The sequence below is a fragment of the Eptesicus fuscus genome, chromosome 21, assembly GCF_027574615.1.
Source record: "Eptesicus fuscus isolate TK198812 chromosome 21, DD_ASM_mEF_20220401, whole genome shotgun sequence".
Lineage (NCBI taxonomy): Eukaryota > Metazoa > Chordata > Mammalia > Chiroptera > Vespertilionidae > Eptesicus > Eptesicus fuscus.
Genome location: NC_072493.1, coordinates 27,037,930 through 27,065,031, shown reverse-complemented (window position 1 = coordinate 27,065,031; position 27,102 = coordinate 27,037,930). Strand labels below are relative to the sequence as shown.

Genomic DNA, 27,102 nt, shown 5'->3' with positions numbered 1-27,102 from the left:
ACCGCTGAGCCACGCCGGCCGGGCATGACTTTTTATTTTAATTTTTTTGCATATCTGAGTTGCCAGCATCACTCCTCTTGTGCATTGGGGCCATTCCCAAGTAAAATAAAGGTTACTTGAACACAGCACTGCCATACGGTGACAGTCGATCAGATAACCAAGACAGCGGTAACTGACTGACGAGCGAGGAGCGTGCACAGCGTGGGGACATGGGCAAAGGGATGGTTCCCATCTCAGCCAGGATGGAGTCAGTGGGGGCAAGATTTCATCACACTGCTCAGAACAGAGAGCAATTGGAAACTTGTAAATTTTTCATTTCTGGACTTCCCTATTTAATATTTTCGGGCCACAGTTGACAATGGATAACTGAAACCATGGATGGGGAAGCGAGGCTGCTATGCTTATTCAGTGGAATATTATACAACCATGAGAATTAGCAAACCATTGCTGCATGCAACGTCCTTTGTGACTCTCACTAACAACACTGAATAGAGGGGAACCAGGTGGGAAAGAGTATGTGTTACACGTGACCATTTATATCAAGTTCAAACCCCAGTAAAACTAATCCATGGTGGCGAGACCATGGCGCCATTCCCCTCCAGGGGGTTAGGTCGCCTGCAGGAGCTCCTGGGCTGGCTTGTCCGCTTTGTGATTTGGAGGCTGGTTATCTGGATCGTCTGTGAGACTTTGATCTGTGCAGTTAAGATACGCCCACTCTCTATGTGTATGTCATACTTTAAAAAGACGCATCAGGCCCTAGCCGGTTTGGCTCAGTAGATAGAGCGTTGGCCTGCGTACCTCGGTTGCAGACTCCTCCCTGGCCCGGGCCCTGATCAGGGCTCCTGCAGGAGGCAACTAATTGATGTGTTTCTCTCACATCAATGTTTCTCTCTGTCTTTTCCTCTCTCTTCCACTCTCCCTAAAAATCAATGGAGCTCTAACCGGTTTGGCTCAGTGGATAGAGCGTCGGGCTGCGGACTAAGGGGTCCCGGGTTCGATTCCGGTCAAGGGCATGTACCTTGGTTGCGGGCACATCCCCCGTAGGAGGTGTGCAGGAGGCAGCTGATGGATGTTTCTCTCCCATCGATGTTTCTGACTCTCTATCCCTCTCCCTTCCTCTCTGTAAAAAAATCAATAAAATATATTTTTTAAAATAAAAGTCAGTGGAAAAATATACTCGGGTGAGGATGAACAAAAACAAACAAAAGACGCGTAAGTACAAAACCTCAACTTGCTTAGCAGCAATCTGCTTTTTTCACAGTTTGATGAACAGTGTGAGTTGAAAGCCATCGAGAAAGAGAAGACGGTGGTCGCCCTGCCACCCAAGGAGGCGAGCAAATGCCACAGAGAGGATTTGGCCGAAGCGTTTTCCGTAAGCATTGGATTTGCACTTGATGCCAGTTGTGGGAAAGGTTTTAGATGAAGCAGAGAGGAACGCGGTGTCCTGAAAGCTGCTCTAGAATTCTGTGCTGACACTTTTGTTCTCGTTGTTAAAAAATGCTATTGCCCTGGCCGGGTGGCTCAGTTGGATGGAGCGTCATCCCGTGCACCACAGGGTTTCGGGCTCAATTCCTGGTCAGGGCACATACCTAGGTTTCTGGTTCGATTCCCAGTTAGCGCACATGTGGGAGAAGCCCATCGATGTTTCTCTCTTACATCTATGTTTCTCTTTCCCTCCCTCCTCCTCCATCTCCCTCTCTCCCTCTAAGTTGAACTGTTCTGATTTCCCGTGAGGCCCTTACCAGAGGACTGGCACCCCCCTCTTCCAGATGCTCAATTACTTGTTTCTCTTGATCAGACATAGAGAAGTCATAACACACACAGCTATACAGTAGCACAGCCAGTGGTGAATCCAGGTGCTTTGACAACAAAGTTCAAATTCTTTTTTAAAAAAAAAAAATATTATTGATTTCAGAGAGGAGGGGAGAGGGGGAGAGAGAGAGAGAAACATCAATGATGAGAGAGAATCATTGATTGGCTGCCTCCTGCAGGCCGCCTACTGGGAATCGAGCCCACAACCCCGGGCATATGCCCTTGACTGGAATCAAACCCAGGACCCTTCAGTCTACAGGCCGATGCTCTATCTGCTGAGCCAAATCGGCTAGGGCCAAAGCTCAATTCTTAACCACCTCCTCTTCACACCCTTCATCTTTTATCATCTATGATGTTGCCAATTCCAGAAATCAAATTCTTACATTTCTCAAGTGAATTTGAATTCCTGGCCAGCGCAAAACTAAAAGAAAGAAATGAAAAAGAACACCCCATTCTATAAAACTCTTCTCTGAGGCTGAAGGACGTGGCTTGCTCCATGTGTTTAATTTTCTTTACCTAGAAAACCGGGCAAACATAATGTTGTGTTTGTGTGTTCACTCATAACCCACCACACTTGGTAAAAAAAAAAAAATTACTAATAAATGGCACGTGCCACAATTTCAGGGAAGTTGGATGTCCGTGTTTCATGCCAGGCTTTCCTGGAGAAGAATTCAAAAGTCTGTTTAAATTCAAGTCCTGCTTGTTAGTATTTGGAGAGAGGAAGGGAAATATTTTTTCCTTGCCTAGACTTTTTACACCACCTAGAAAATGAGCTTGATTTTCTTTACTGGAAGGAATCTAGAAACCAATTCAGCGTTCCCTGCCACCTCTACCACCTGGGAGAGCTGTCTTATCAACTTTTTAAAAACAAGGGTACCTTTGCTGCAACCAGAACAGTGCAGTTTCCTTACACAATTACCAACTCAAATGAACTATTTTAACGTTAGTTTGTGTAAAGAGCTTGAAGCTGTGCCTGGCACAATACGTGCATGGTATAATAATTTTAGCTAGCATTGTGTTTAGGGACAGGCCTTCTTTCTGTTATTTTACTTTATGTTTAACTGTGGTGAATGCACAACATAAACCTTCCCATCATAAGAATTTGCAAGTGTACAGCTCAGTGATGATGAGTACATTCACATTGCTGTGCAACCAATCTCCAGAGCTCATTCATCTTGCAACACTCGGCACCCATTGGACAATCTCTCCCCGTTTCTGCTGCTTCCTACCTTTTGGCTGTTGAGAATAATGCTGCTATGAACACACGTCACAAATATCTCTTCAGGATCCTCTTCCAACTCTTTTGGAATAGCCACACCCAGAAGTGAAATTGCTGGATCGTGTGGTATTCTATTTTAATATTTGGAGGAAACTCCATATTGTTTTTTTTTTTTACAGTGGCTGTACCATTTTACATTCCCAAGGCCTGTATTTTTTTTTTTTTTTTCAAGAAGAAAATGTGTTTCTGCATTTCCCTGTGACAAATTTAGGCCCCGGGTTGTTGTTTTGTGCTGTAATTGTAGGGCAGGAGTGCAGTCTAATTGAAAAAGAATTGGGGCTGTGGGTTTCCTTCTCTCTCTGCCCTTAGTGCTTACGTTCTTTGATGGTGCAAGTGGCTGGGTGCAGAGTGGGGACTCTGTGGCTCGGGCTCCTCGGCATTTCCGGGCCCACCGGTGAGCGGGGGCTGGACCGTCTCCCTGCAGGTGGACTTACAGAATGGGCTGTCAGAGTTCTCGGTGACACAGCGCAGGCTGGTCCACGGCTGGAACGAGTTTGTCGCTGACAACACTGAACCCGTGTGGAAGAAATACCTTGATCAGGTAGGCCCATAGGCGTCATTCCCTCCCTGCATGTCTAATGGGGAGGGTGGGCAGTCTTTCCTTTTTTAAAAAAAATATTTTAAACTATGTTTTTTAATTGTGTTTTTTTTTTTTTTTATTGACTTGAGAGAGAGAGAGGAAGGGAGAGGGATGGAGAGAAAGAAACATTGATGAGGGAGACATCTATCAGCTACCTCCTGCATGCCCCCACTGGGGACTGAGCCCGCAACCTGGCATGTGCTGGTTCATAGGTCGATGCTCAACCACTGAGCCACACCGGCTGGGCAGTCTCTCTTTAAATATTCACCGAGGGTGTCCTTGGGCCAGTCCCAGGGCGTGGGGCATCTGTACGACAAAAATAAAAAGGCTCTCCTACACTCAGGCTGCTCTCAGCCAGCGGGAGGGACGGACACGAGACTTCGCTAACTCCCCAGGCAGCCGTGATCAGGAACAGCAGTTGCTACATTCACAGAGGGTTTTCCACCTGCTAGGCTCCATGCTAGCTGAGTGAGTAAGTCAACATTAACTTATTTATCTTCCTCCTGACCTCCATTTTGAGATGAGGAGGGTGAATACAAAGAAATGGAAGTATCTCCAGACTGTGTAAGGGTGCCAGATTTAGCAAATAGAGACACAGAATGCCCTGTTAAATTTGAATTTTAGACAGATGAGCAAAAGGCAATATTTTAGTATAAGTAGATCCCAAATGGTACATGGGACCTACGTCTACAAAAAAAAAAAAAAAAGTTTTTTGTTTATCTGAAATTCAGATCTTACTCGGTGCCCTATTGTGTATCTGGCAACTGGAACCTGAGGTCACACAGCAGTAAGTGGCAATGCTGGGCAGTGAGCCAGGCCCTGCCCCCTTAACTGATGCCGTTGGTGCAGGCAGGGTGCTGAATGGAGGGCGCACAAATCAAATGCCTGGAAACCTCTGGGAAGAGGAAAGAAAAATTGGAAATGGACATGGCTGCAAGTTCCAGTTTAGCAGTTAAGATCCCCATCACCCACCCAGTACCAGCTCAGAAATCTGCCCCAGTTAGCCGGCAGATTTCCCCAGATGCCTGAAGGCATTCAGGCTGCCTTGGTTTCTTCTCCCTGGCCTTTTGCGCCCCTTCTCCCATCCCTGACACCTGCCTCTCCTAACCCTAATCCCCACCCCACCCCCATCCAGGCTTCAGCCGTGTTCTATTGGCTCAGCGTTTAAAGGTTTCTTGATTGGTTGGTTCGGGGACCAATCACAGCACTCCTTGCAGCATCCTCACACTCTCCTCCAGTCCCCACCCTGCTCGTTGGTTGGTTTTCAGTGCACTGGGATGCCATTCACTGATGCGTGTGGGCAGCAAAAGGGTCTTCTGCGTGCAGGTGGCTCTGGCTGCCCAGAAGCTTCCTGGAACCCCAGTGTTGGAAGGAGGTAGTGGAGGTTCCTGGAAGTTGGAGTTCAGGGAAGGAGGTGGACACACTGGCTACGGGGGACATTTTCCTCCTACAGTTGGGCCTCCTCAGTTCTGCCCTGCCTGTCCCTTCCACTAGGACCGCCCCTCCCCCAAACCTCCGGCCCATAGTTCCCCAGCCATCTTCCTTCCTGCCTGTGCCCTGTCAACCTCATACCAAGGGTTCTCCTCCAGCCTCCAGCCAGGGCCTTTCCAGAAATGAAATCTCTCACGTTCTAAGAGGGAACATGTTTATTCATCTCAGCCTTGTCTGTCCCTGGGCCCATCTGTGGGAATCCCGGAAGGCAGCTCCTGATGGCCCTGCCCCACCCCCACCCCCTTGCTGAGTACAGAAAGCCCATCTGCACTCATGTATTAACTCTTCACACTCGCTGAGCACCTGCCATGAGCCAGATGTTGTGCTTCTCCTGTCTGTCTCCTCCAGTAACAGGGAACTCATCCCTTCACAAGGCAGCCCCTCTTCTCCAACTCAGGAGACTCACCATTAGAATTCTACCTGAGCGTGACCCACGACACGCTGCCCTGGAATCATGAGGCGAAGGTGTATTAGAGTCAGGCTCTCGGGGTTCAAATCCCACTTTCCCCCCTTGTGACTTTAAGCAAGTTATTGGACTTCCTTGAGCCTCAATTTTCCCCATCTCGAAAGTGGGACTAATAAACACTGTTCTGAGTTTTACATAAGAAGAAGCTTAGCACATACTGAGTTGCTCAGTAAAGGCTGTCCTGTATAAGTTGGCCCTGATTGGAGCGTAGCAGGTAAGTGCACAGGTGAAGGAGTCAGTCTGACCTAACTGGACCCTGGGGAAATTCGGTTCCTCTCAGAGCCTCTGGTTGCTCACTTACCAAGCAGGAGTAGTAACAGGTGCGTGTGCCCACTCAATGGTGGTTGTTTTTATTGTTGCTGTTTGTCCAGTGGATCACCAGCTCCCCTGCACAGTGAGGTTCCAACAAGCCCCTGGCTGCCTCTCCCTGACCGTGTGGGCTTGGAAGGGGCTCCCGGAACCAGGAAGAGCCTGATCGTCCACGGCCAGGGCGGCACGGGTGGCGCGTGGTGTGTGCTTCCCGTTGGGCCTCTTGCCTGTTTGCTGTGTGGCCCCCGGAAGCCAATGTCAATGAAAATGCAGGGGGGCCATTCCAGGAGGAGGACCATTGGGTGGCGGTGGTCTTTCTCCCCCAGCCCTGGGTCACTGTAGTTGTTGGCGTGGAAGCCTGGCTCTGAGTGAGGAACCGGGTCACACGTGCTGCTGCACGGTTAGAATTCCAGAGAAGAGCCCACCCACCTGCTTCCATTTTTCAGTTTAAGAACCCCCTGATCCTGCTGCTGCTGGCCTCTGCCTTGGTGAGCATCCTCACGAAGAACTATGAGGACGCCATCAGCATCACCGTGGTGAGTGCGCGGTGCCCGGGGTAGCACCAGCCCCCAGACCCGGCTGCCCTGGGGCTTGCTGGGGGTTTGCTTACTTACTATGCAAGGAAAAAAGAGCTTGGCTGTTGAGAAAAAAAGAAAATGCAGCAGAAAGAAAGAGAAGCAAATCCATGTCCTTCTCTGCCCCCAGGGGGTGTCGGGGTTTATGTGGCCATCGCTTCGTTGGTGGATGCCCAGGTGGCTTCTGTTCTTTGCCATTTGGAACTCTGTTGCAAGGAGTTCCTCTCCCATGACCCGGGTGGAATTGCTCGATCCTGGCTGTGCGTGCAGCCAGAGCCAGCTTGTCTCAGTAGAAAGAGCATCAGCCTGAGGACTGAAGGGTCCCGGGTTTAATTCCGGTCAAGGGCACATGCCCAGGTTGTGGGCTCGATCCCTAGTAGGGGGCGTTCAGGAGGCAGCCAATCAATGATTCTCTCTCATCATTGATGTTTCTATCTCTCCCTCTCCCTTCGTCTTTGAAGTCAATAAAAATATTTTTTTTTTAAAAAAAGAGTAATTGTTTGTAATCTGTTACCTATAGAGAACCACTGAGCGCCTTAAAAAATTTTTGTTTTAATTTAGGTGAAAAGTCACATAAAAAAACCCAACCATTTTAAAGTGAACAATGCAGTGGCATGGAGTACATGCACAATGTTGTATGACCACCACCTCTATCCAGTTCTAAAACATTTTCATTGTCCTAAAAGGGAACCCCGTGCCCATTATGGTTGCCCCTCATCTCCCCTCCTCAGCCCCTGGCAACCACCAGTCTGCTTTCTGTCGCTGTGGAGTCATCCGTCCTGCATATTTCATACGAATGTAACCACACAACATGTGACCTCTCGTGCCTGGCTTCCACCGGTCACCTTGTGACGGATGTCACTCCGGCTTTCTCTATCTGCCAGGCCCTCCTAAAATACAAACACGGACTCATTCCACACCATGAAATGTGCTGCTTCTGTTTAAAAGGCTGGGGTTAGAGCCACGCCTTCTGAAGCGGGATGGTGTTTACAGGATGCTGTTGAGTGAAGAGGCAGTTTGTAAAAGGACGTGTCTCCACTCTCGGACCCTGTGTGATAAGTGTGTCTGTGAAGGAAAATCTAAGGGGGGTACCCCACAACCTGATCCTCTCAGGGTAGGACTTGGGGTGGTTTTGCTGCTCTTTTTTTTTGGCTTATCTCTTTTCTGAGTTTCGGCACAGTACACTTATTTTGCAAACAAAAAAGAAATATACTTTGAAAGACAATGGCCGCCCCTCGCTCCCGTGGACTCGTGCGCTGTGCCCCCCGTGTTAACGCTCCTCCGTTTGCTCCTTAGGCCGTGCTGATCGTGGTCACTGTGGCCTTCATCCAGGTGTGTATTCATTTCCCGCGGTCCCGGGTGGGGTGGCCGGGCGTGGCGGGAGCTCTGTGGAATCCCCACCTTTGGAAACCACGTGTGATGTGCTTCCTGCCAGGAGTACAGGTCGGAGAAATCTCTGGAAGAGCTGACCAAGCTGGTACCTCCCGAATGTCACTGGTAAGTCAGAGACCCCCCGGGACTTTCTGGTTCATCAGAGGAGCCTGTGGGCTGGTGGTGAGTTTGGCACAGTTTGTATGCCTTGTAGGGTGACATGGGAAAACCACGCCGTACTGGGGCTCCGGGCTGGTCCTCCTGCCAGTGGGTTACCTGAGTCCTTGGGCGCGTCATTCGGCTTCTCTGGGCTTCCGGTCTGTCATTAGCATCGAATCAGGGCTCCTGGCCTGGGGGCCACGGATGATGGAAATGGCCCCGGGAAGAGGGTGCCCATGAAACCCGTCATACGCCGTGCAAAACTGTGCATTTTCCCAAAAGAGAGCGTTCGGAGGTTTCATTGGATTCTCAAAGGGTGGACTCAGGCTGAGATGCAGGGCTCTATCAAGCTGAGGCATCAGGACCTTGGTGGAAGGGTCGGACGACATGAGAATGAATTCCAGGGACGTGGTTAGCAGCCCACCAGCCTCTCTCCTGTCCAGGCATTTCCACGTTGCTGCTTGTGATCGCGCAGCCCTTACCAACGATATTTAAACAGGAAAACGGCAAAAATATCTGTCAATACCTCGTGGGCATTTCTGCTTAGCACAGTGCTGTGCAGTAGAACTTTCTGGAATGTTCTGTAATCTGTGCTGCCCAGTATATGTCCAGTCAAATATGATTACTGAGGATTTAAAATGTGGCAGGGGCAGGCATTACATGACCTGAGGTATTTTGGAAGGACTTCAGCATACAGTACCTGTTTTCTGAAGGATAATTCTGGGGAAAGAACCTTAGCGTATATTTGAGTATATATGGCACCATTGAGCCACAGGGCTGGCGGATAGAAAGATCTTGTGAAACAGAGTTCCACCTCTCAAGGAATCAGTAGTGTGTGTGTGTGTGTGTGTGTGTGTGTGTGTGTGTGTGTGTGACATCGGCAGAGAATAATGAATAACAAAATAAAGACAAAAAGGATATGTGGAGGCATGAGAGAGGATGAATCAATTCTGGAAGGGTCACTGGGGACAGTAAAAATGTCTGGGCTTAATGATGGGATGGATAAGGCTGTCGGAAATCCAGGTGTGTGATGTGCGGCATAATCCCGTGAGCAAATGGGAGTGTCAATGATTGATGTGGTTTGATGTGATATTAAGTGTAAATATCAAGTCTTGACCTTTGAGGTGAATAGATGCATTATTGATGTCCTCAGAAGTTTTGCCTCTAAAAGACATTTTATTCTCGGGAACAGCGGTGGCAGGCAGCCTGGCAGAGTTGAAAGAGCATCGCAGATATGCAGCCTCACTCTCTGCTTCTCCAAGGCCCGTCTTACAAATTAGGAGAAACACCTGCCACGCAGACCCCTCCTGCATTGCCTCCACCCTTGGTGCAGCCATTAACTATTTATTGAGCACCTACTGTGTGCTGGGAGAAACACTGCTGGGGTTATAATCGGTGAACATGATTAGGTGCATTAGAGCCAACAAGACCCCTCAACACACACAGCCCCACAAAAATCAAAACAAACAAACAAAAAGCCCTACAGAGACACAGTGGTGGCTGGTGGAGGAGTGGGGCAACCTTAACTAGCCAGAGGCCAGGCCCCCTCCCCCCGATCTGACATTTAAGGGAAAGCTGACATTTAAGTTGAGGCCTGAGACAGATAAGGAGGCAGCCATGGGGAGAGCGGAGGGAACAGCCGGCGTGTATCGGATAGGTGCTCTTGGCTACAAGGAACAGAAAACTCAACTGCACAAACCACGAGGAAGCTGTGTGGTCTCATGGCAAGAGACCCGAGGGGGCGGGCAGTGGGGTTAATGAATTGAAGATCCACCAAGGACCTGGTCCTTTTCATGTCTTTACTCTGCCATCCTCAGCTTGTTGACTGCTCTCCGGCTGGTTCCCCTCCTGGTCCTAGATGGCTGCAACTTCTCCAGGCCTCACAGCCAGACATGAAGGATCAAACAGGAGAAGAGGCTGTGTGTGTGTGTGTGTGTGTGTGTGTGTGTTTACAGGTGCATGAGCCCCATCACATGTCCACTCATGTCGCAAAGGCCAGTGTGTGTGTATGTGTGTGTGTGTGTGTTTACAGGTGTATGAGCCTCATCACATGTCCACTCATGTCGCAAAGGCCAGTGTGTGTGTGTGTGTGTGTGTGTGTGTGTGTGTGTGTGTGTGTGTGTGTGTTTACAGGTGTATGAGCCCCATCACATGCCCACTCATGTCGCAAAGGCCAGTGTGTGTGTGTGTGTGTGTGTGTGTGTGTGTGTGTGTTTACAGGTGTATGAGCCCCATCACATGCCCACTCATGTCGCAAAGGCCAGTGTTACACAACATGCCTGTGCCTAAGCCAATCGTGGGAGGGGGTGGGATCACTCCGATGATCTCACCAGTCGGGACCCATCCCTGGAGCACACAGCTGTGGGGGGAAGGGTGGATACCGGGACAAGGTTGAATTCTGTTTTCCAGGAGGAGGGGAATGCCTGCTCCAGCATTCAAGGTCACCAGTGACCTTGAGACTAGAAAGAGCTGGGTGTGTTCAAGGGCTGGCTGGTGTGAGGAGGAGACAAGTCTGGATGGAGAGGGCCTTAGCAGGGCTTTTGGGTTTGATTGCAAGGTCATCAGAGAGCCCCTGGAGGGTTTGATGTTGTGTCCTAAGAGCTCTCTGCTGTGTGCAGGATGAGTTGAGGAGGCCAGAGGGGAGGCAGGAGTCCGGCTGGGAGGCCACTGGAGGAGGGCGGTGTGTGGTGGGATTGCAGTTGCAACCTGTGCACAGACGCACGTCCATTGTCCAAAGGCGGATGGCGATGAGCAATGGTCCTGGCCCTGTGGGAGGGTGGTCCTGGGCTGCTCGGACACTTAAGATGCTCCTCCGGGCTCTGACGAGGCTCTGCCATCCCTGAGTTCTCAAGACGGGCTCTGCACACCCGGGTGGTGTCTCCTCTGAGGACACAAGCTACTGCCTCCATTAAGGAAGCTTTAGCACCGCTGACCTAGAGCTGCAGGAGCCGGAGGCCGTGTGGCCCAGCCCCGTGTCCAGGCGGCGGGTAAACAGGGAAAGCTCTGCACTTCAGACCAGGACCAGGGTCTCCCCGAAGCCACACACTCTCCCAAAACACCTTCTAGGGTACACGAGTTTAAAAAATAACAGCACCGCAAAGGTTTGTCCACAGCCGAAAGGGAAAGCGTGTGTCTGTCATCGTTGCTCACGTTTATCAAAGCGCATAGAACTGGGGTGCTAACATGCGTGCTTTGGCTTTTCACTGTCTCACATGCAGCGTAAGAGAAGGAAAGCTCCAGCACCTGCTGGCGCGAGACCTGGTTCCCGGGGACATCGTGTGTCTCTCCATCGGAGACCGGATCCCTGCAGACATCCGTCTCACTGAGGTGAGGCTCCCAGGCCCTGGCCGGTGGGACATGCAGGCACTCAGCTTCTCGGGGGCGGACATGGTCTCGCACACACACCCGTGCACACACACGTGCATGCACACACGCGCGCACATGCACCGGACAAGTCGGGGAGTTAGCAAACAAGCTAACGTTAAGCACGAAGCTCCTCAGATTGTATTTCATAAATCACGTGCTGCCGTTTCAGCTAGAAGCCTCCCACATGTTGGTTGCGTGACCCTCTAGTTTTTATAGACTGCAGCAGCAAATGGAACCAGGGTGAGGCTGAGGCATGAGGCAAGAGCTCCTTCCAGAAACAGCCGCACAGATGTCAGGAAGACTGGCAGCAGCTGCTGAGGAACGGGAAGGGAACCGGACCGATGAAGCATAGGAAGTAGCACAAGCTTTTTACAGCTGCTCGGTTTGGGGACATGGGGTGTAGGCAAACTATCTGCCTAACCTTTGCGGGTGCCAGGGTGCCACAGCTTCACAGAACAATACCCAAGGCTCCGAGATAATCCTGGATTCTCGAGCAAAGGTGAAATCAAGTTCAGAGGGATCTGTGGCTGGGAGTAATCTATTTTATGACTCTTTCCAATGATGCCTAAGAATTGTTCAAAGCGTTTAGTGATAGAGGATTAAGCACAGGTTATCTGCCCGATTTATTTATTTTCTCAGGAATGGGAGGGTTAATAGCATGCTGTTCAAAGGTGGTGTGAAGGGCGAGGGACGGAGATAGGTGAGGCGGCCAGGAGCCAACTCCTGGGTCCTGCGTTTACAACATGCTGGCCAGGCTTTGAAGTCGAGGCAGGGCCAGAGGGCCACTCAGGCTTCTCTGCCTCTCTGCCCTGACTTTCAGATCTCCAGGCAGGGCAGGGACAGGCGGGGCAGGGACAGGCGGGGCAGGGACCAGGCAGGGCAGGGACCAGGCTGCGGGGGGTGGCGGGGGGGAGAAGGGGGGAATTGGGGGAAGGCATTCTCTCTCAACCTCATGCTGATGCCCCTTCCTATACCAGAATGGATTCCTCACCCTCCGCTCCTCCCTGTGCGGGCATTCAGCACGCACGTCTGGGGCACTGGGATCCCGTTAGAGAAACCATTGTCCCCCGGAAAGCCTGGGAAGCCAGTCTGACATTGTCCACTTCCCCACCAAGAGGGGAACACTGCCTCCCAACTTGGGGGTTCCAGAGGTACAGGGTTGGTCCTGATACTGGGCATCTCCACCACAGGTGCTATGAAGAGGCAGTGCTCCTAAGTGGTTAGTGCGCTGAGGCTGGGTGTTAGCCTGAGTTTGAACCTGATGCCTATCATTCACAAGCTGTGTGACCTGCCGCAAGTTACTTAACCTCTCTGAGCCTCCGTTTCCTTATCTGTAAAATGAGGGGGGGGGTGATAATGGCCAAAAGGTGACTTCATAGATGCAAAGTGCTCAGAACGGTGCCTGGCCCCGGTGAGTGATGGGCACGTGTTGGATGTCAGGGGGCCCTGGGTTTCAAGTCCCCACCCAGCACCTGCCAGCATGTGACTTTGAGGGCGGCCTTGGCCTCTCTGAGCCTCAGTCTTCTCATCTATCCCAGGGGATAATGTTCACTCCCACCTTGCAGGGGGATCAGGAAGAAGAAACAAGCTAAGACCTGCAGCCTCCTTGGCACAATGCCTGGTGTGGGTCAGCAGTCACCGAGAATTAGCTGCTGGTGTCATTGTTTATCATTACCGGTCTCTGCAGTAGTTCTTTAAAAACAATTTTTTAAAACCCCAAATAACACCTTTACAACTTAACTGGATTTCTTCCTGCCCTGCTTTTATAAATCAAATTGTACCTGGTTGTTGACACCATAAGGGTTTAATCCAAGCTACCACCTGTGAACACTCGACAGATTTCCGTTTTGGTATGTTGCAACTCTGTTGGACAACATACCAACAGAGTTGCAACACAGTTAATAGTTCTATCAGCTCTTAAGCTCTGAGATCCAGGAGAGTTTATATACATTTTGAAGCCACTTAGGGCCAGGAAACAGCAGGTTCAAGAAAGTTCTTCAGCCTGGCCAGTGTGGCTCAGTGGTTGAGTGTCGACCCATGAACCAGGAGGTCATTGTTCGATTCCTAGTCAGGGCACATGCCCGGGTTGCAGCCTCAGTCCTCATCATTGATGTTTCTATCTCTCTCTCTCTCTCCCTCTCCCCTCCTCTCTCTCTCAAAATCAATGAGAGCCCTGACAGGTTTGGCTCAGTGGATAGAGTGTCAGCCTTCGGACTGAAGGGTCCCAGGTTCAATTCCAGTCAAGGGCATGTACCTTGGTTGCGGGCACATCCCCAGTAGGGGGTGTGCAGGAGGCAGCTGATCGATGTTTCTCTCTCATCAATGTTTCTGGCCCTCTATCCCTCTCCCTTCCTCTCTGTAAAAAATCAATAAAATATATTTTTAAAAAATAAAAAATAAATAAAAATCAATGAGAGAGAAACATCGATCGGCTGCCTCCTGCACGCCCCCTCCTAGGAATCGAGCCTGAAACCCAGGCATGTGCCCTGACCAGGAATCAAACCAGTGACCTCTTGGTGCGTAGAACCATGCTCAGCCAACTGAGCCACATTGGCCGGGCAATATCCAAATTTCTTAATCAATGCCAAATGCAATTGGGTTCCAACCACACTTTTCACAAGTGCTCTGATGTAGTCAAACTAGTCCCCATACGTGTCCCCACGTGGACCAAACTTCCTGCCTTTGCCTGGGCCCTCTCATCTTGGTAGAGCCCTATCTTCCATTCAGTGCTCCCTGAGGGCAGGGGCAGCTCTCCTCCCTGCGTCCGCCTCTGCCCACTCCCAAGAACCTGCACCCCAAAGGGTGAACTGTGTCAGTGCTCCTGGCTTCTGTCCTTTCAGTGCTGGTGGCGTGCTGGGAGAAGTCTTTTCTTTGTCTCCCCCATCTCAGTTGCAAGTGTGTGATTACCATGTTCTCCCACCGTCAATTGCCCAAATTGCCTTATTTTCCCTCCCTGGAGATCCTGCCCTATTCACTCACCAAATGCCTGCTCATTCCGCAAGGTCTGTTCCAGTCCCAGAACCCTCAGGAAGCCCTTCTCTTCCAGCTCAACCACCCCCCCCCCACACCCCACACCAGCCACTCCACCCTCCACTTCCCACCCCCAACCTTCTGCTGCAGATTAGATCGATTAGATCATCAGATTGTTCCAGTTACATCTCTCACAGCCAGTGGAGGGGTTTCCTTACCAGTGTTGACTTGTCTTTATTACAGTGTTACTTAAATGTGAACAACTATATACGTTTGAAGTACAAATTCCATGTGCTTCAAACTTATATACAACTGTGAACCTAAGCCAAATTTTCAAATCAAGTACAACTTACCCAAATTATTGTCATTTCCCATTAGACAGTGTTTGGGGATGAGATCTCTGAGTGCCACTGGGATGTGGTGCCAATTTCTGCTTTCCAGGCCTCTGGGTCAGCAGCCTATGGTGCTGGGTGGCTCAGGTCTCCCATTGTTTCTTTCATTGTGGGTTAGGAGCTGCCCCATGAGATTATTTGACTTTCCCTTGATGCCCTGGGGATTAAAGAACACAGGTGCAGACTCTAGATCAGTTGGTAGCTATGTTTGACTTGAAATCAGGGGACAGAAATCAGAACATGACCTGAGATGAAGATAAATATGTATATTGGCTCCAAAGGGCCAGGGATTTCTTTCTCACTCACATCCTGGAGTGTCCAGAAGTGGAGTGTCCGTGGGATGAAGGGCCTGGGCTCCCCAGCCCCCACTCTGCCTTCCCTGGGGTGGCCATCCCCTTGATTTGTAAGGTGGCTTCTGGAGCTCCAGCATAACAACACTAGGCAGGGGGAACGAGGAAGGTAAGAAGGGCAGAGGGGCCCATCAGCTCCGCCACCTTCAAAGATCTTCCCCAGTACAATGGTGGCTTCTGGCGTCTTGTCTCATTCTGGAGACACTGAGCTAGCTGCAAGGGAGGCTGGGAAGGAGGATGGTGTGGTGGAGCACATCACCGCTCCCAACACCATGGGGGCTGTTTCGGAGGAACGGGAGATGGGCATTTCACAGCAAGTGGTAGCCCCTGCCTTCTTGGGGACTGGGATCCCATGGCACTGGGCATATTTTTAAAAGATTGAATTAAAAAAATTTTTTTTAAATCATAGAGGATTCCCCAGCTCCTATTTGAGAAATGCTGAACTAACGGTTCTCTTGTGAGTTTGCAGGAAGATGGCTCCTCTCTCTAAGTGGGTCTTACATGCTCAGATAACAGGGTCCTGAGAGGTCGGGCCATCCTAGGCCCCTAATGTCCTCAGAAGTGCCTGTTAACAGTTCCGGCCACAGCAGACGCCCCTCTGAGCGATACCTACTGGGTCTGTGGTCAGTTTGGAAGGTGGTTGAGAGGGCAGTTTTTGTAAGCAGAGCTTTGGCTCAGCCTCTGCTCTGCCACTAAGTAGCTGCATAACCTTGAGCACATTACTCACGGTGCCTCAGTTTCTCCACAGGAAAGATAATAGCATCTTTCATGGTGGGTGTGAGGATGAAGACATAAGCTTGCTGGCACCTTCCTCCTGCTTTTCTGGAGAGAGAGAGAGAGAGAGAGAGAGAGAGAGAGAGAGAGAGAGAGAGAGAGAGAGAGAGAGAGAGAGAGGAAGAATAAGAATGGGTGTGAGTCAGGGCCCATGTTTCTGGTGTTGATATGACCTTGGGCCGTCACTGAATAACCTGACTCAGTGATGCTCAAACCTCACCAATTTCATGGGCCTCTTTCAAGGGGGGGCAGCATGTGGAATGTTAGGTGAAAGGCACAGGTGCTTTGAAAGGTATATTCTAAATTGGCCATTGCCTATGTGTCTTTTTAGATGTTATATTAAATCTTAAAATAATGTAAAAGAAGATACAGTGCTTTCCCGTTTTTTGAGAGGGGCCACACGTTCAAAGCTTTCTGGTTCTTGAGGCATCTCGGGTCACGTTCTGGTTGTTGTCCCCTGATTTCGAGGAATTCTATGCTGTCGGTATGCAACTGACATGAAGGTGTTAGACACCGTTCTGTGCCGTGAAAACCAGTGCACAGGGCGAGAGGGCAGATCCCACGGCCTTTCCCTCTGCTCCCCTAGGTCACAGACCTCCTGGTAGACGAGTCCAGTTTCACGGGAGAAGCTGAGCCATGCAGTAAGACGGACACCCCGTTGACAGGCGAGGGGGACCTCACCACCCTGAGGAACATCGTCTTCATGGGGACCCTGGTTCAGTACGGGAAGGGGCAGGTGAGCCCTGGGGCGCCCTGGGGGCCGTGGCTTCTACCACCAGCAGGCTTCCAGCCTCAGGCCTCACACTTCTCTCTCCTGAACCCAGGGAGTCGTGATCGGAACAGGGGAAAGGTCTCAGTTCGGAGAAGTGTTTAAGATGATGCGGGCCGAAGAGGTAAGGCGAGTGGGGGCTTTGGTTTTCTTGTGAGCTGGGGTTTGACATCTTGGCTAGTGATGCCAGTCCTGCCCACCTGTTAGGAATGAGGATCATGTGGTTAATCCTATCTAATCAAGAGGGAATATGCAAATTGACCATCACATTGCCACAAAGATGGCGGCACCCAGTCCCCTCAGCCCTGCTGGAGTCCCACAGTCCTTTCAGCCCAGCTGGGGCGGGCGGGGGGTGGGGGGAGCAGCAGGTGCACGGTGCAGCCAGATCCGCCCTCAGCCCCCCCAGCTGCCCAGGGCTCGCCGAGGTGCAGGCAAGCCTTGGATGGCGGCTGCCCAGCAGCCCAGGACAGCCCAAGGCTCCAGTAACCAGGGCCAGCCGAGTCTTGCACTGCCGGCAGTGGCAGCAGCAGAGGTGTAATGGGGGCGTCGCCTTCCCCTGATAGCCAAGTTGCCTCCTGCCCCTGAGGGCTTCCAGACTGTGAGAGGGGGCAGGCCCGGCTGATGGACCGCCCCCACCTCCAATGCACGAATTTTCATGCACCGGGCCTCTAGTGTGAGTATAATTTTTAAAAATTAATTTTTATTTTAAGACATGTGTTAGGATTTTTGTCAAGATATAACTTACAATCAGGTGCACAGACATTACATGTAGAGGCCAATGAGTTTTTACAGATGTGTACCCCTGTGGCATTGTCACTCGGCTCAAGATAGAAATGAGCCAGGCAGAAGCTGTGGGATGCTGCTGGGATGTCAGCTAAGAAACCCATTGTTCCCATCCTTGCAGACACCTAAAACTCCTCTACAAAGAAGCATGGACAAGCTGGGGAAACAACTGACACTTTTCTCGTTCTTCATAATTGGTGAGTGAAGCTTTTGCACTTGGTCCCGGGGATTGGGGAGAGCGCCCCGAACAGCCCAGCTGTCGCTCAAATAGCTTGCTGCTCACCTGGGTAAAGATGGGGGTTTGGGGTCGGAGACTCTCTGACAGTGACAAAAGGCTTCTGTATCAGTCAGACGAGGCCAACTGCAGTAACAAGCAGCCCCTGCTTTGTAGTGACTTAACAAGGTCAAAGTTTATTTCCTGCTCATATCATAGTCCACGGGCATGTTCTTGGTCTAGTCCGCAGACCACTGGTGGTCCATGAGGTCCGAAAGGTTGGCGACTGCTGGTCTAGTGGCTTTTCTGGACAGCTCACCTTCAAATGCCAGCTCAGGGGCCCAGGCCCCCACTGCATCTTTGCTCTCCCTTCCTCTGGGTCCTTGGAGGCTGGTCATAATTCTGTTTAGCCTGAGAACACAGAGGCTTGTGTGTGGGAACATTTTAAGGCATGGACCAGGAAGTGAAGCCATCACTCCTATCCATTTTCAGTTGGTCAGATGGAGTCATGCAGCCTGCCTATCTGCAAGGGAGACTGGAAGCTGTGGTTTAGCCGTGTGCCCAGCCATATTTCTGTGCCACTGAGTAGGCTGTGCCTGGTCTTATGCCTCATGGCTTTGGCAGCACACCACAACCAGCATGCGCGTGATGCTGAGGACCTGAATTCAGGTCTTACACCCCAACATCACTGTGCAGCTGCCCTGGTCCCCTCGCCTGCTCCCTCCTGCTGGCTCCAGCTCTGGCTTGGAGTCTGTGTCCTTTGTTCCCAGCCTTCAGGGCCACCCAGTGCTTTGCCCATAGTAGATGCTCAATAAACACGTTGAGTTAATGAGCTAATAAAGGAACAAGCCAAAACCACTGCCCATCGCACAAGCAGCGATAAGAGGAAAGACTCGTAAATCTGGAGCCAGGGGAAGTTCTTGGGAGGATCAGCCATCTCTTCCGGCAGCAGCGCTGTTGTGCCTCTGGACACCCAGATGCATGATTTCATTACGTGAGTGCTTTATGACACACTAGACCCTACAGTAGGTTCTCGGGCCACCAAGATGAGTAAAACGCAGAGTCTTCCCTCTGAAGGGCCCCCAGGCAAATAGGGGAGAGATACCTGAACAAATATGAAGTGCGAAAGGAGCAGTTAATCTGGTGTGGAAGAGTTGGGAAGACTCCAAGGAGGAGGTGACGTTAAACCAGGTCTTGCAGGAGGAGTAGGAGTTTGCCAAGTGACAAAAGAGGGGATTGGGAATTCCGGGCAGGGGAAAAAATAAGTTCAAAAGTACGGAAGGTATCTCCCAGTCCTTTACAGCTTGTCGGAGGTGGTGAACTTAGCAAAGTGGTTAAGAGGAGGTGGCCTGGAGTCAGGGCTCTCCTTCTGTCATGCCCCGGACAGACCTACTCTGCTTCCCTCCCTGGCCACCCCTCCCCAACATTCCAGTCTAGTCTTCTTTCCAAATTTACGCTTTGGATTAGCTGCTCAGAGTTTGCTAACTCACTCAGTTTACTGTTTTTAAGTAGCTCTATGCCCTCTTCCCTCCTTCCTGCCCTCCTTTGTCCTGGAGCTGTGATGAAAAATGGGTTTTAATCTGCCAAGTCTGATGACAGCCATTGGGGCTCTGTGCTGTGAGAGGACTGTGGGACTGTGGTGGCCAAGAGGACTGGGAAGATGAGTGACACAAGGGAAGGTGGCTGTGAGCGCCACTTATTGGCCTTCCTTGGGGTTGCATGCTGCCCAGGCATCAGGGCAGACTAGAATACCCAGAGGCATTTCACATTCCAAAGCAGGGATTGGAATCTGTGGCCAAACTGGATTCACCACCTAGTTTTGTAATGGCCCACAAGCAACGAATATCTTTTATATTTTTAAGTGACTGAAAAAATCAAAAGAATAATTCTATATAATAAAGAGCTAATATGCTAATTAGACCAAACAGCAGAACAACTGTCCAAACGACCTTCCAGACGAAGCCGGGGCTGCGAGGGGCTGCGAGGGGCTGCGAGGGCCAAGCCCCTTACATGAATTTTGTGCATCAGGCCTCTGGTATTTCATAAAAAGTATATGAAATTCAAGTTTCAATTCAGATTTCGGTGTTTATAAATAACATTTAATTGGAACATAGCCACACCCATTCACCTGCTGTCTACAGTGGCCAAGCTGAGTTGCAACAGAGACCATATGGCCCACAAAGCCGAAACTATTTACCCTCTGGCTGGTTCCAGGAAAAAGTTTTCTGACACGTGCTCTGGACGATTGCAGTGACCTGCAGGACATAGTGCTGTAATGGGCGCTGCTCTTTCTACCCCAGGAGCCTCAAGAACAAATAGCAAGTAGATGTGCTTTAAGTTGTCAAGCAGGTAGTATTCACAGGACTTTCCCCAAGATGAAATTGTTCATAAAACATAAAAAGTTCCAAGTCAGGGGTCCTACAAGGTCATTGCCTTGCATTAAGCCACTATTCCTGAAGTTAAATTAAGGCTTAGTTAAATTGGCACACGTGTGGCCAGCCCACAATACCACTCAGACCTTTTACTTCATAATAACTATTTCAAGAATTGTTCTAGAGGAGCTGGAGTTTTGAAACTGGGTTCCATGGATCGCTAAGGACCCAGGAGTGGGAGATGCAGGGTAGCAGTGGTGCCCTGGTAAATGTTTAACAACTTTCCAGGGCAGAGTAGCGTTTGCCACTTTCTGTGGTGTCAATACTCTCAGCATGGCCTATTGCAAGCTGCCAATGTGAAGTTATTGAACATGATTTGTGGGGTGTGCACATAGGCTTGTGTGAGCCCCTGACAGCAAGCTGCAGCCTTCTGCAGGGAGGCCTGGGGAAGGGGGTGTTTCTGATTCTAATGGGTAGGGCTCCAGACTCACTGCCCCACCCCTATTTCTAACAGCTTCCGCCCTCCAGTCTTTTACATCTGGGTTCATTTGGATTCCAGCTAAGATTTCATTTGACTGCTGATTTCTGTAGCTAATTATAGTATGAATAAAACAACAACCATGTAACAAATCAGGAGTTGTGATCACACACACACACACACACACACACACACACACACCACCACCACCATCACACAGCTCATAACTTGCCCTGCCCCCCGGTTCCTGCGTAACAGAGCTGATGATCTTTAGCAAATCCTTCAGTGTCAACAGGAACGCCACTCACCTTCCCACTCACCTTCCCACTCACCTTCCCACCACTTCCCATACAGTTGCAGCAACAGTTAATGACTGGGCATTCGCTGTGGGTCAGGGGCTGAGCTAAGCACTTCAGATGTGTTGTCATCTCTTAAATCCTGAAACAACTGCTTGAGGGAGGCATGGTCATTATCCCCACTTTACAGATGAGTAAACTGAAGCCACCCCAGAGGCCCCAGAACTGTTCCCCATTGCCAGACCTCTTGTGAGCTTTCACGGGTCCCAGCATGGCTTATGCCCGTTCTCATCCTCCAGGGTCCGCCTCTGACAGTCTCCATGTATCCTGAGCCTAACACAGGGCCTGGTGTTTAGTAAATATTGGGTAAATGATTGATGAAGGAGAAAATGGAAAAGGGAATGTATTTAATCATGAACATGGCAAGATAAAAACACTCAGGAAACTGGCCCATCTGCCCATCACGGAAGAGGCATCATCTGCCACATCAGCCACCTCAGCCACCTCAGGGGGCGTCCTGGAGCCGCACAGCACTTGGGGATTGTTGGAATAATCTGTAGATGTCTACAACCGCCCAGAACCGTGGTCGGCAAACTGCGGCTTTCGAGCCACATGCGGCTCTTTGGCCCCTTGAGTGTGGCTCTTCCACAAAATACCACGGCCTGGGCGAGTCTATTTTGAAGAAGTGGCGTGAGAATAAGTTTTAAAAAATTTGGCTCTCAAAAGAAATTTCAATCGCTGTGCTGTTGATATTTGGCTCTGTTGACTAATGAGTTTGCCGACCACTGGCCCAGAACAATCCGGTTGTTTCTTTCTTTGCTTGAACTGGCTGGATCCTTTCCAGAACAAGTAAAACCATTCTTCTTTGTAGATTCAAGGGTTTCTTAAAAAGGAAAAAGTGGTTACAAGTCCTTGAGGTTATTAATCACTGCCCGGTGTCTCTTCTCCTGTAAACTCTTAAAATGCTGTCATGCCTTTAGATGTTGGAGAATGTGTGTGTGTGTGTGTGTGTGTGTGTGTGTGTGTGTGTGTGTACACACACACACGTTTTGTTTTGTTTTATTTTGTTCTCTTCTCCAGGCATCATCATTCTCACTGGCTGGCTGCAAGGGAAGCATCTTCTCAGCATGTTCACGATTGGGGTCAGGTAAGGGCTCCATGCCCTCCCTCCCTTGTCAGTGCAGCAAGACAAGGCAGGAAGATTGGGGCGCGGGAACAGTGTGGGGAAGATGCATCCTCCTCACCTCAAGCGCAGCCCCAATAGTACATTATCTGGCAGGTGGGGTGCCCAGGGAAAGCTTGCAAAACAAATGAAGGCGTAAGATTTGGACCTCCCGTTCCCACCACTTCTTTGCCCATGGGTTTGGATCTTTCTGGCTAATGGTGTGGACTCCAGAGCCTGCCTGCCTAGGGTTACATTCTGCCTTTACCACTGCTAGCGGTGTGACCTTAGGCAGACTTTTTCACTTTCTGTGCCTCAGTTTTCTCCTCTGTAAAATGGGAGTGATGACATAGCCCCTCCTGCCGTCATGGTGAGGATGAGATGAGAGCCCATGAAGGTTCCTGCGACAGTCCCAGCGCACAGTGTGTATTTGCTCCTAGTATTTGAAGCACTGGCTTGGTCCTTCTTTCACAGCGGAATCTATAGGAGATGGTAAAGGCCGTGTCACTGAGGCCACACAGCTGATGGCAGGGCTGGGAACCAGGGCCCTTGGCTTTAAGCCCAAGGAGCCTGCCGTCCCTCCACATGGTGACTCTAACAAGCGACAGTCACACCCCCAGGCCCGGGGAACGATGCAGAGATGAGCAGGGAGCAGGCTCAGTGGCTGAAGTTGCCCCAGCTTTTCCACGGCTGCTCGCCAAGGCCAGGGAGGCAGAGTGCCAGGGACGGTCTGTAACCGGATATGTCCCAGCAGAGGGGCAGCTGGTGACCCTTCTGGGACACACAAAAGCCAACACATTTCTAGGCTCACGTTAAGCCCCAGGGTTTCCGGAGTGTGACCCCCATGCTGTTGGTGTTGGCAAAATGCTTTAGGTGGCACATGGGAAATTATTTTCATGTCTGTGAGCAAAAACATACCCGTAGGACACCAAACCCATGATGTGAACAAGCTTGGATGCCCATCAGCTAATGAATGGATAAAATTCATCCCGGGGAACATTATTCACCCACAAAAAGGAAAAAAGCACTGACGCCCGCTACTAGGGTGGCCCTAGAAAACATGATTCTAGCCCTAACCGGTCTGGCTCAGTGGATGGAGCGTCGGCCTGCGGACTCAAGGGTCCCAGGTTCGATTCCGGTCAAGGGCATGTACCTAGGTTGTGGGCACATCCCCAGCAGGGGGTGTGCAGGAGGCGGCTGATCGATATTTCTCTCTCATTGATGTTTCTAACTCTCCCTCTCCCTTCCTCTCTGTAAAAAAAATCAGTAAAATATATTTTTAAAAAACAGGATGCTAGTGAAGGAAACCAGACGCAGAGGGCCACATACTGTATAACTTTGTTCATGTGAAATGTCCGAATTAGGCAACTCCATGGAGGCGGGAACCAGACGCCTGGTCTCCAGGCTGGGCCGAGGGGTGACTGCTGACAGTTACAGGGATTCCCCCGGGGTGATAAGAATGTCCTAAACTCGATTTTGGTGATGGTTGCACAACGCGGACTCCACTGCAAACCACCGAGTTGCATACTTTAAAAGGGTGAATTTGGAGGCATGTGAATTGTGTCTCAGAAAAGACAACAAAGGAGAGCGTGGAGCAGACCATTAGGAGTGTTGTTATTCATCGGATCCCTGAGCCTCTCTGGTTTATATATAACAAGTCAAGTGTCAGCAGACACCTGTGTGCGACGGTCATTACAGTAAATCACAGTGACGCACCTCGCAGTGACCGGGCACCCCGTCTGTGCTGGGACACGGAGGTCAGAGGTGCTGCTTCCCGAGTGCTGAGCGGTGTGGGCAGGAGAGCCTTGCTAAAAAGGCCGGGCGTGTCTCTGGTACGTGGTCAAGCTTATCTGTGTGCGAATGAAGGGACACGGTTACCTGACCGTTAGCAACAGGATGGATGCTGATGCTCCTGGTTCAGGAAGCACGCCGAGCAGCGAGGCAGTGACTCGGGCTGCCCCAGGCAGGGTCCAGCAGGAAGCAGGGCCAGGGAAGAAGTCAGCCCCTGGAGGGAGTGCTCAGGCGACGAGGCCGTCAGAGGCGGGTGATGGCAGAGGGGCTGGGCCGCCTGAGCGCCCAGGTGCCAGGGCGCCAAAGACCTCCCCGACACAGTGAAACTCCCCACTCCCATCTTCTAAACCAAGGGAAGTCCTGCGAGCCAGACGGCTCACTATTTCCAGGAAAAGAACAAAAAAGGGCTTCCGTGTCCATCCCACCCTACCTGCCCAAGGTCATTCCCGATCTCCTGTCTTAACATTCCCTTTCCTCTCATTCATTCTGCGGGATCTGGGGTAACTTACCGTGAAGAGAAAACTCACTGTTCATTTCACTTGTGACTCTGAACGGAGGTGTTTTAGCAGAATTGAAGTCACTCGGAACCACCAAGTCGGAATGTAGCAATGGCAGGATAGCCAGTGAGGAGGAGATTCTTCAAAACAAATAAGTGGGAGTCACTCTTTTAAACACTTTATCCTGTTCCCTCTGCCTCCAGAGACACTCAGGATGACCCACGGTACTCTTGCTTTTCCATTCTCATCTTTATCCGTTTGTGGATTCGTTTTTTGTTCCTATGCAAGCTTCCCGGTACAAAAATCACCCTCCCCACGCCGCACAGGGGGAAAGTCCCCCTCCTAACCCTCGCAGATGTTTGCTTCGTTAGCCTTGTCAGCCTGTGCCATAAAACCAAGCAAACCTTCTTGCCATCCCCATGGCAACCAGGCACAGTCCCTCAACCAGTCAGTCATCCTGGTTTCTATAGCTGAATGCTCCATTGTCTCCGGGCAAAAGGCCACCATCGTTACCGTGCTTCTTTGCGTCTAAGATGCACATCCTTTTTCACATTTTAACTTCTCTGAAGTCGGACTTCGCGATAAAGCACTGTGTGGCTGATGAATCGGCGGTATTTTTTCCTCAGTAGTACACACGATAATGGTGTCCTTCACAAGCAGCCTCGCCTTAGATCGGAGGAAATACGTTAGCGGTGTGTGACTGTGGTGGAATGGGCCTCCTCAGCTAGGCTTCCTGATGATGAGCCAGCCACATAGAGCGCTCACTATGTGCTGGGCCAGTGCGGGTCGAGACTCCTGCCATATATTCACTTGCGAGTTCGTTCACTCAGCAGATATTCACTGAAGGCCTGCAGGGTTCTGCTGGAGGTTCCCGTGCAGAGGTGACCCTGGTGGGTGGGGTGTGGTGATGCTCACTGCGCAGAACTGCACAAAAGGACCCTCTCCCCCGCTCATCTCCAGCCTCCCCCATCAGCCTGAGGTCAGCTGGTCATTATCCGGCCCTCTGCCCTCGGTCAGGCCAGCCCAGGAATGGGGGGTTGAGGGAGCAGTCAGCCCTGATGCTCTGGAGCCAAATTGAGGTAGAAAGAGCCCCTTCTTAACAGCCTCCCACATGCTGACATCCTGCCCACAGGAAGGGGATCCATGTTCACAATCGCAGCTCAGATTCCCAAATACTAGAAGCTCATTGGTTCAGCTTGGAACAAACACAGGGTCTCCTCTAATCCAGATAACTGTGGCTATGGGAGAGCGAGCTCACACAATGAAGAGTTGGAGGGATGGTAAAGAAGTGAGCAGATACCCCAAACAGATCTGCTAAAGGCAGAGCTGTGTCACTTTGCCTCCCTCAACTTTTATTTTCTGTCTGACTTCCCCACCAGGCGTGTCTAAACCATTAGACCAATGAAAAGTGAAATTTAAGGGAGGACCCACTGAAGCAAAAAATTCCACTTCCTACTAATTCCCTGATTAATAAATTCCTTTCTCAGAGCCCAGAAACTTTTCTCTTTAATAAATGAGAACAATTTAAATGCAGAAGCACTTAAAGAGGCAAAGCAGCTAGCAGACTAATTCACACTAAAATGTGGGTGTCTGATAGATGAGATTCCTTCCCAAAAGCAGGACTTTTTGTGTGTGGGTGTTTTTTTTTTTGCGGGGGGGTGCGGAGGGGATTGGGGCACAGCACAATGGATGTTGGAGGAGGAGGCAGGTGCATCATGGAATGGGGAACAGAGAATAGAACGTGAGCTTTGGGGACACTAGAGACAAGCTTCACCAGGTGAACGTGTTGCCATTCCCAGTTGGAACTCATATCATTCTTAAGTACATGTTGAAAGTGACCCATTTGGCCTTTCGATCCAGCCTGGCCGTGGCTGCCATTCCAGAGGGTCTGCCCATCGTTGTCATGGTTACGCTGGTCCTGGGAGTGCTGCGGATGGCCAAGAAGCAGGTCATTGTGAAGAAGTTGCCGATCGTGGAGACTTTAGGTGAGGGACTCCAGCTGGCTGAATCCTTAAAATTTGGGTGGAATGGATGTTTTGGTGCCGTGTTCATTCAACGTGGGTATGTCACAGGCCTGAGAGTTGGTGGCGACGAACTGCTTTTTTTTTTTTTTTAAATAAACTCTGCTGTTTCTCCTGCCAGGTTGCTGCAATGTTATCTGTTCTGATAAGACGGGGACCCTGACTGCCAACGAAATGACTGTCAGCCAACTCGTAACGTCTGATGGGCTCCATGCCGAGGTGAGTGCTGTGTGAATTACAAGGTTCAAGACAAGGGTGTGGCCTGCCAGACCCGTTCCTTCCTGGAGAAAGCACAGGGAGTCTTCCAGAAAACACGGAGAAAGCCAATAGGGGTTATAATGTGCAGATTCCTTGTTACCAGTCGCTGCAAAGGAGCATGGCTGATTTAAGATAGCCATCTTCATTTTTTATTATCTTTAATAATAAGCACATTGTAAAGGTGAAAAGCTAGAAGACTTCCCCACAACCTCCCAGGGTACACTCACCTCGATGAGTCCATTTGGGCTTTGAGTCTCTCCTGTGTCAGCACGGTGGTGGTAAGCTCCCGGAATGTGCCGTTTTGTATCTTGCTGCTTTTTTCACAAAACCTTCCACACCAAGGGGTCAGCCGTGCCAGCCCTGGGCCAGCGCCCACTTTTGCGAATGAAGTTTGTTGGCACGCGGCCACCCCTTTTGTTCATATGTAGTCAGTGTCTCCTTTCATGCCAAGCAGCAAAGCTGAGTCGTCGCAAGAGATGTGCATGGGCCACAAAGGCTAACATAGTTGCTATCTGGTGCTAGAAGGAGAGGTTTGCCGAGCTCTTTCTAGACCATAAGCACTCTCCT

General features: G+C 50.6%; 1 protein-coding gene across 1 annotated transcript in view; it reads left to right on the top strand.

Moving 5' to 3' along the window:
* ATP2C2 (ATPase secretory pathway Ca2+ transporting 2) overlaps nt 1-27,102 on the top strand; it is a 58,450-nt gene that overhangs the window by 14,379 nt on the left and 16,969 nt on the right. The window contains exons 2-13 of the mRNA XM_008140064.3: nt 1,262-1,372; nt 3,516-3,632; nt 6,384-6,473; nt 7,809-7,844; nt 7,948-8,009; nt 11,261-11,369; nt 16,481-16,630; nt 16,719-16,787; nt 17,568-17,643; nt 21,887-21,953; nt 26,117-26,241; nt 26,399-26,496. Of these exons, the coding sequence (XP_008138286.2) occupies nt 1,262-1,372; nt 3,516-3,632; nt 6,384-6,473; nt 7,809-7,844; nt 7,948-8,009; nt 11,261-11,369; nt 16,481-16,630; nt 16,719-16,787; nt 17,568-17,643; nt 21,887-21,953; nt 26,117-26,241; nt 26,399-26,496 (1,110 nt within the window). The remainder of the gene's footprint in view (nt 1-1,261; nt 1,373-3,515; nt 3,633-6,383; nt 6,474-7,808; nt 7,845-7,947; nt 8,010-11,260; nt 11,370-16,480; nt 16,631-16,718; nt 16,788-17,567; nt 17,644-21,886; nt 21,954-26,116; nt 26,242-26,398; nt 26,497-27,102) is intronic.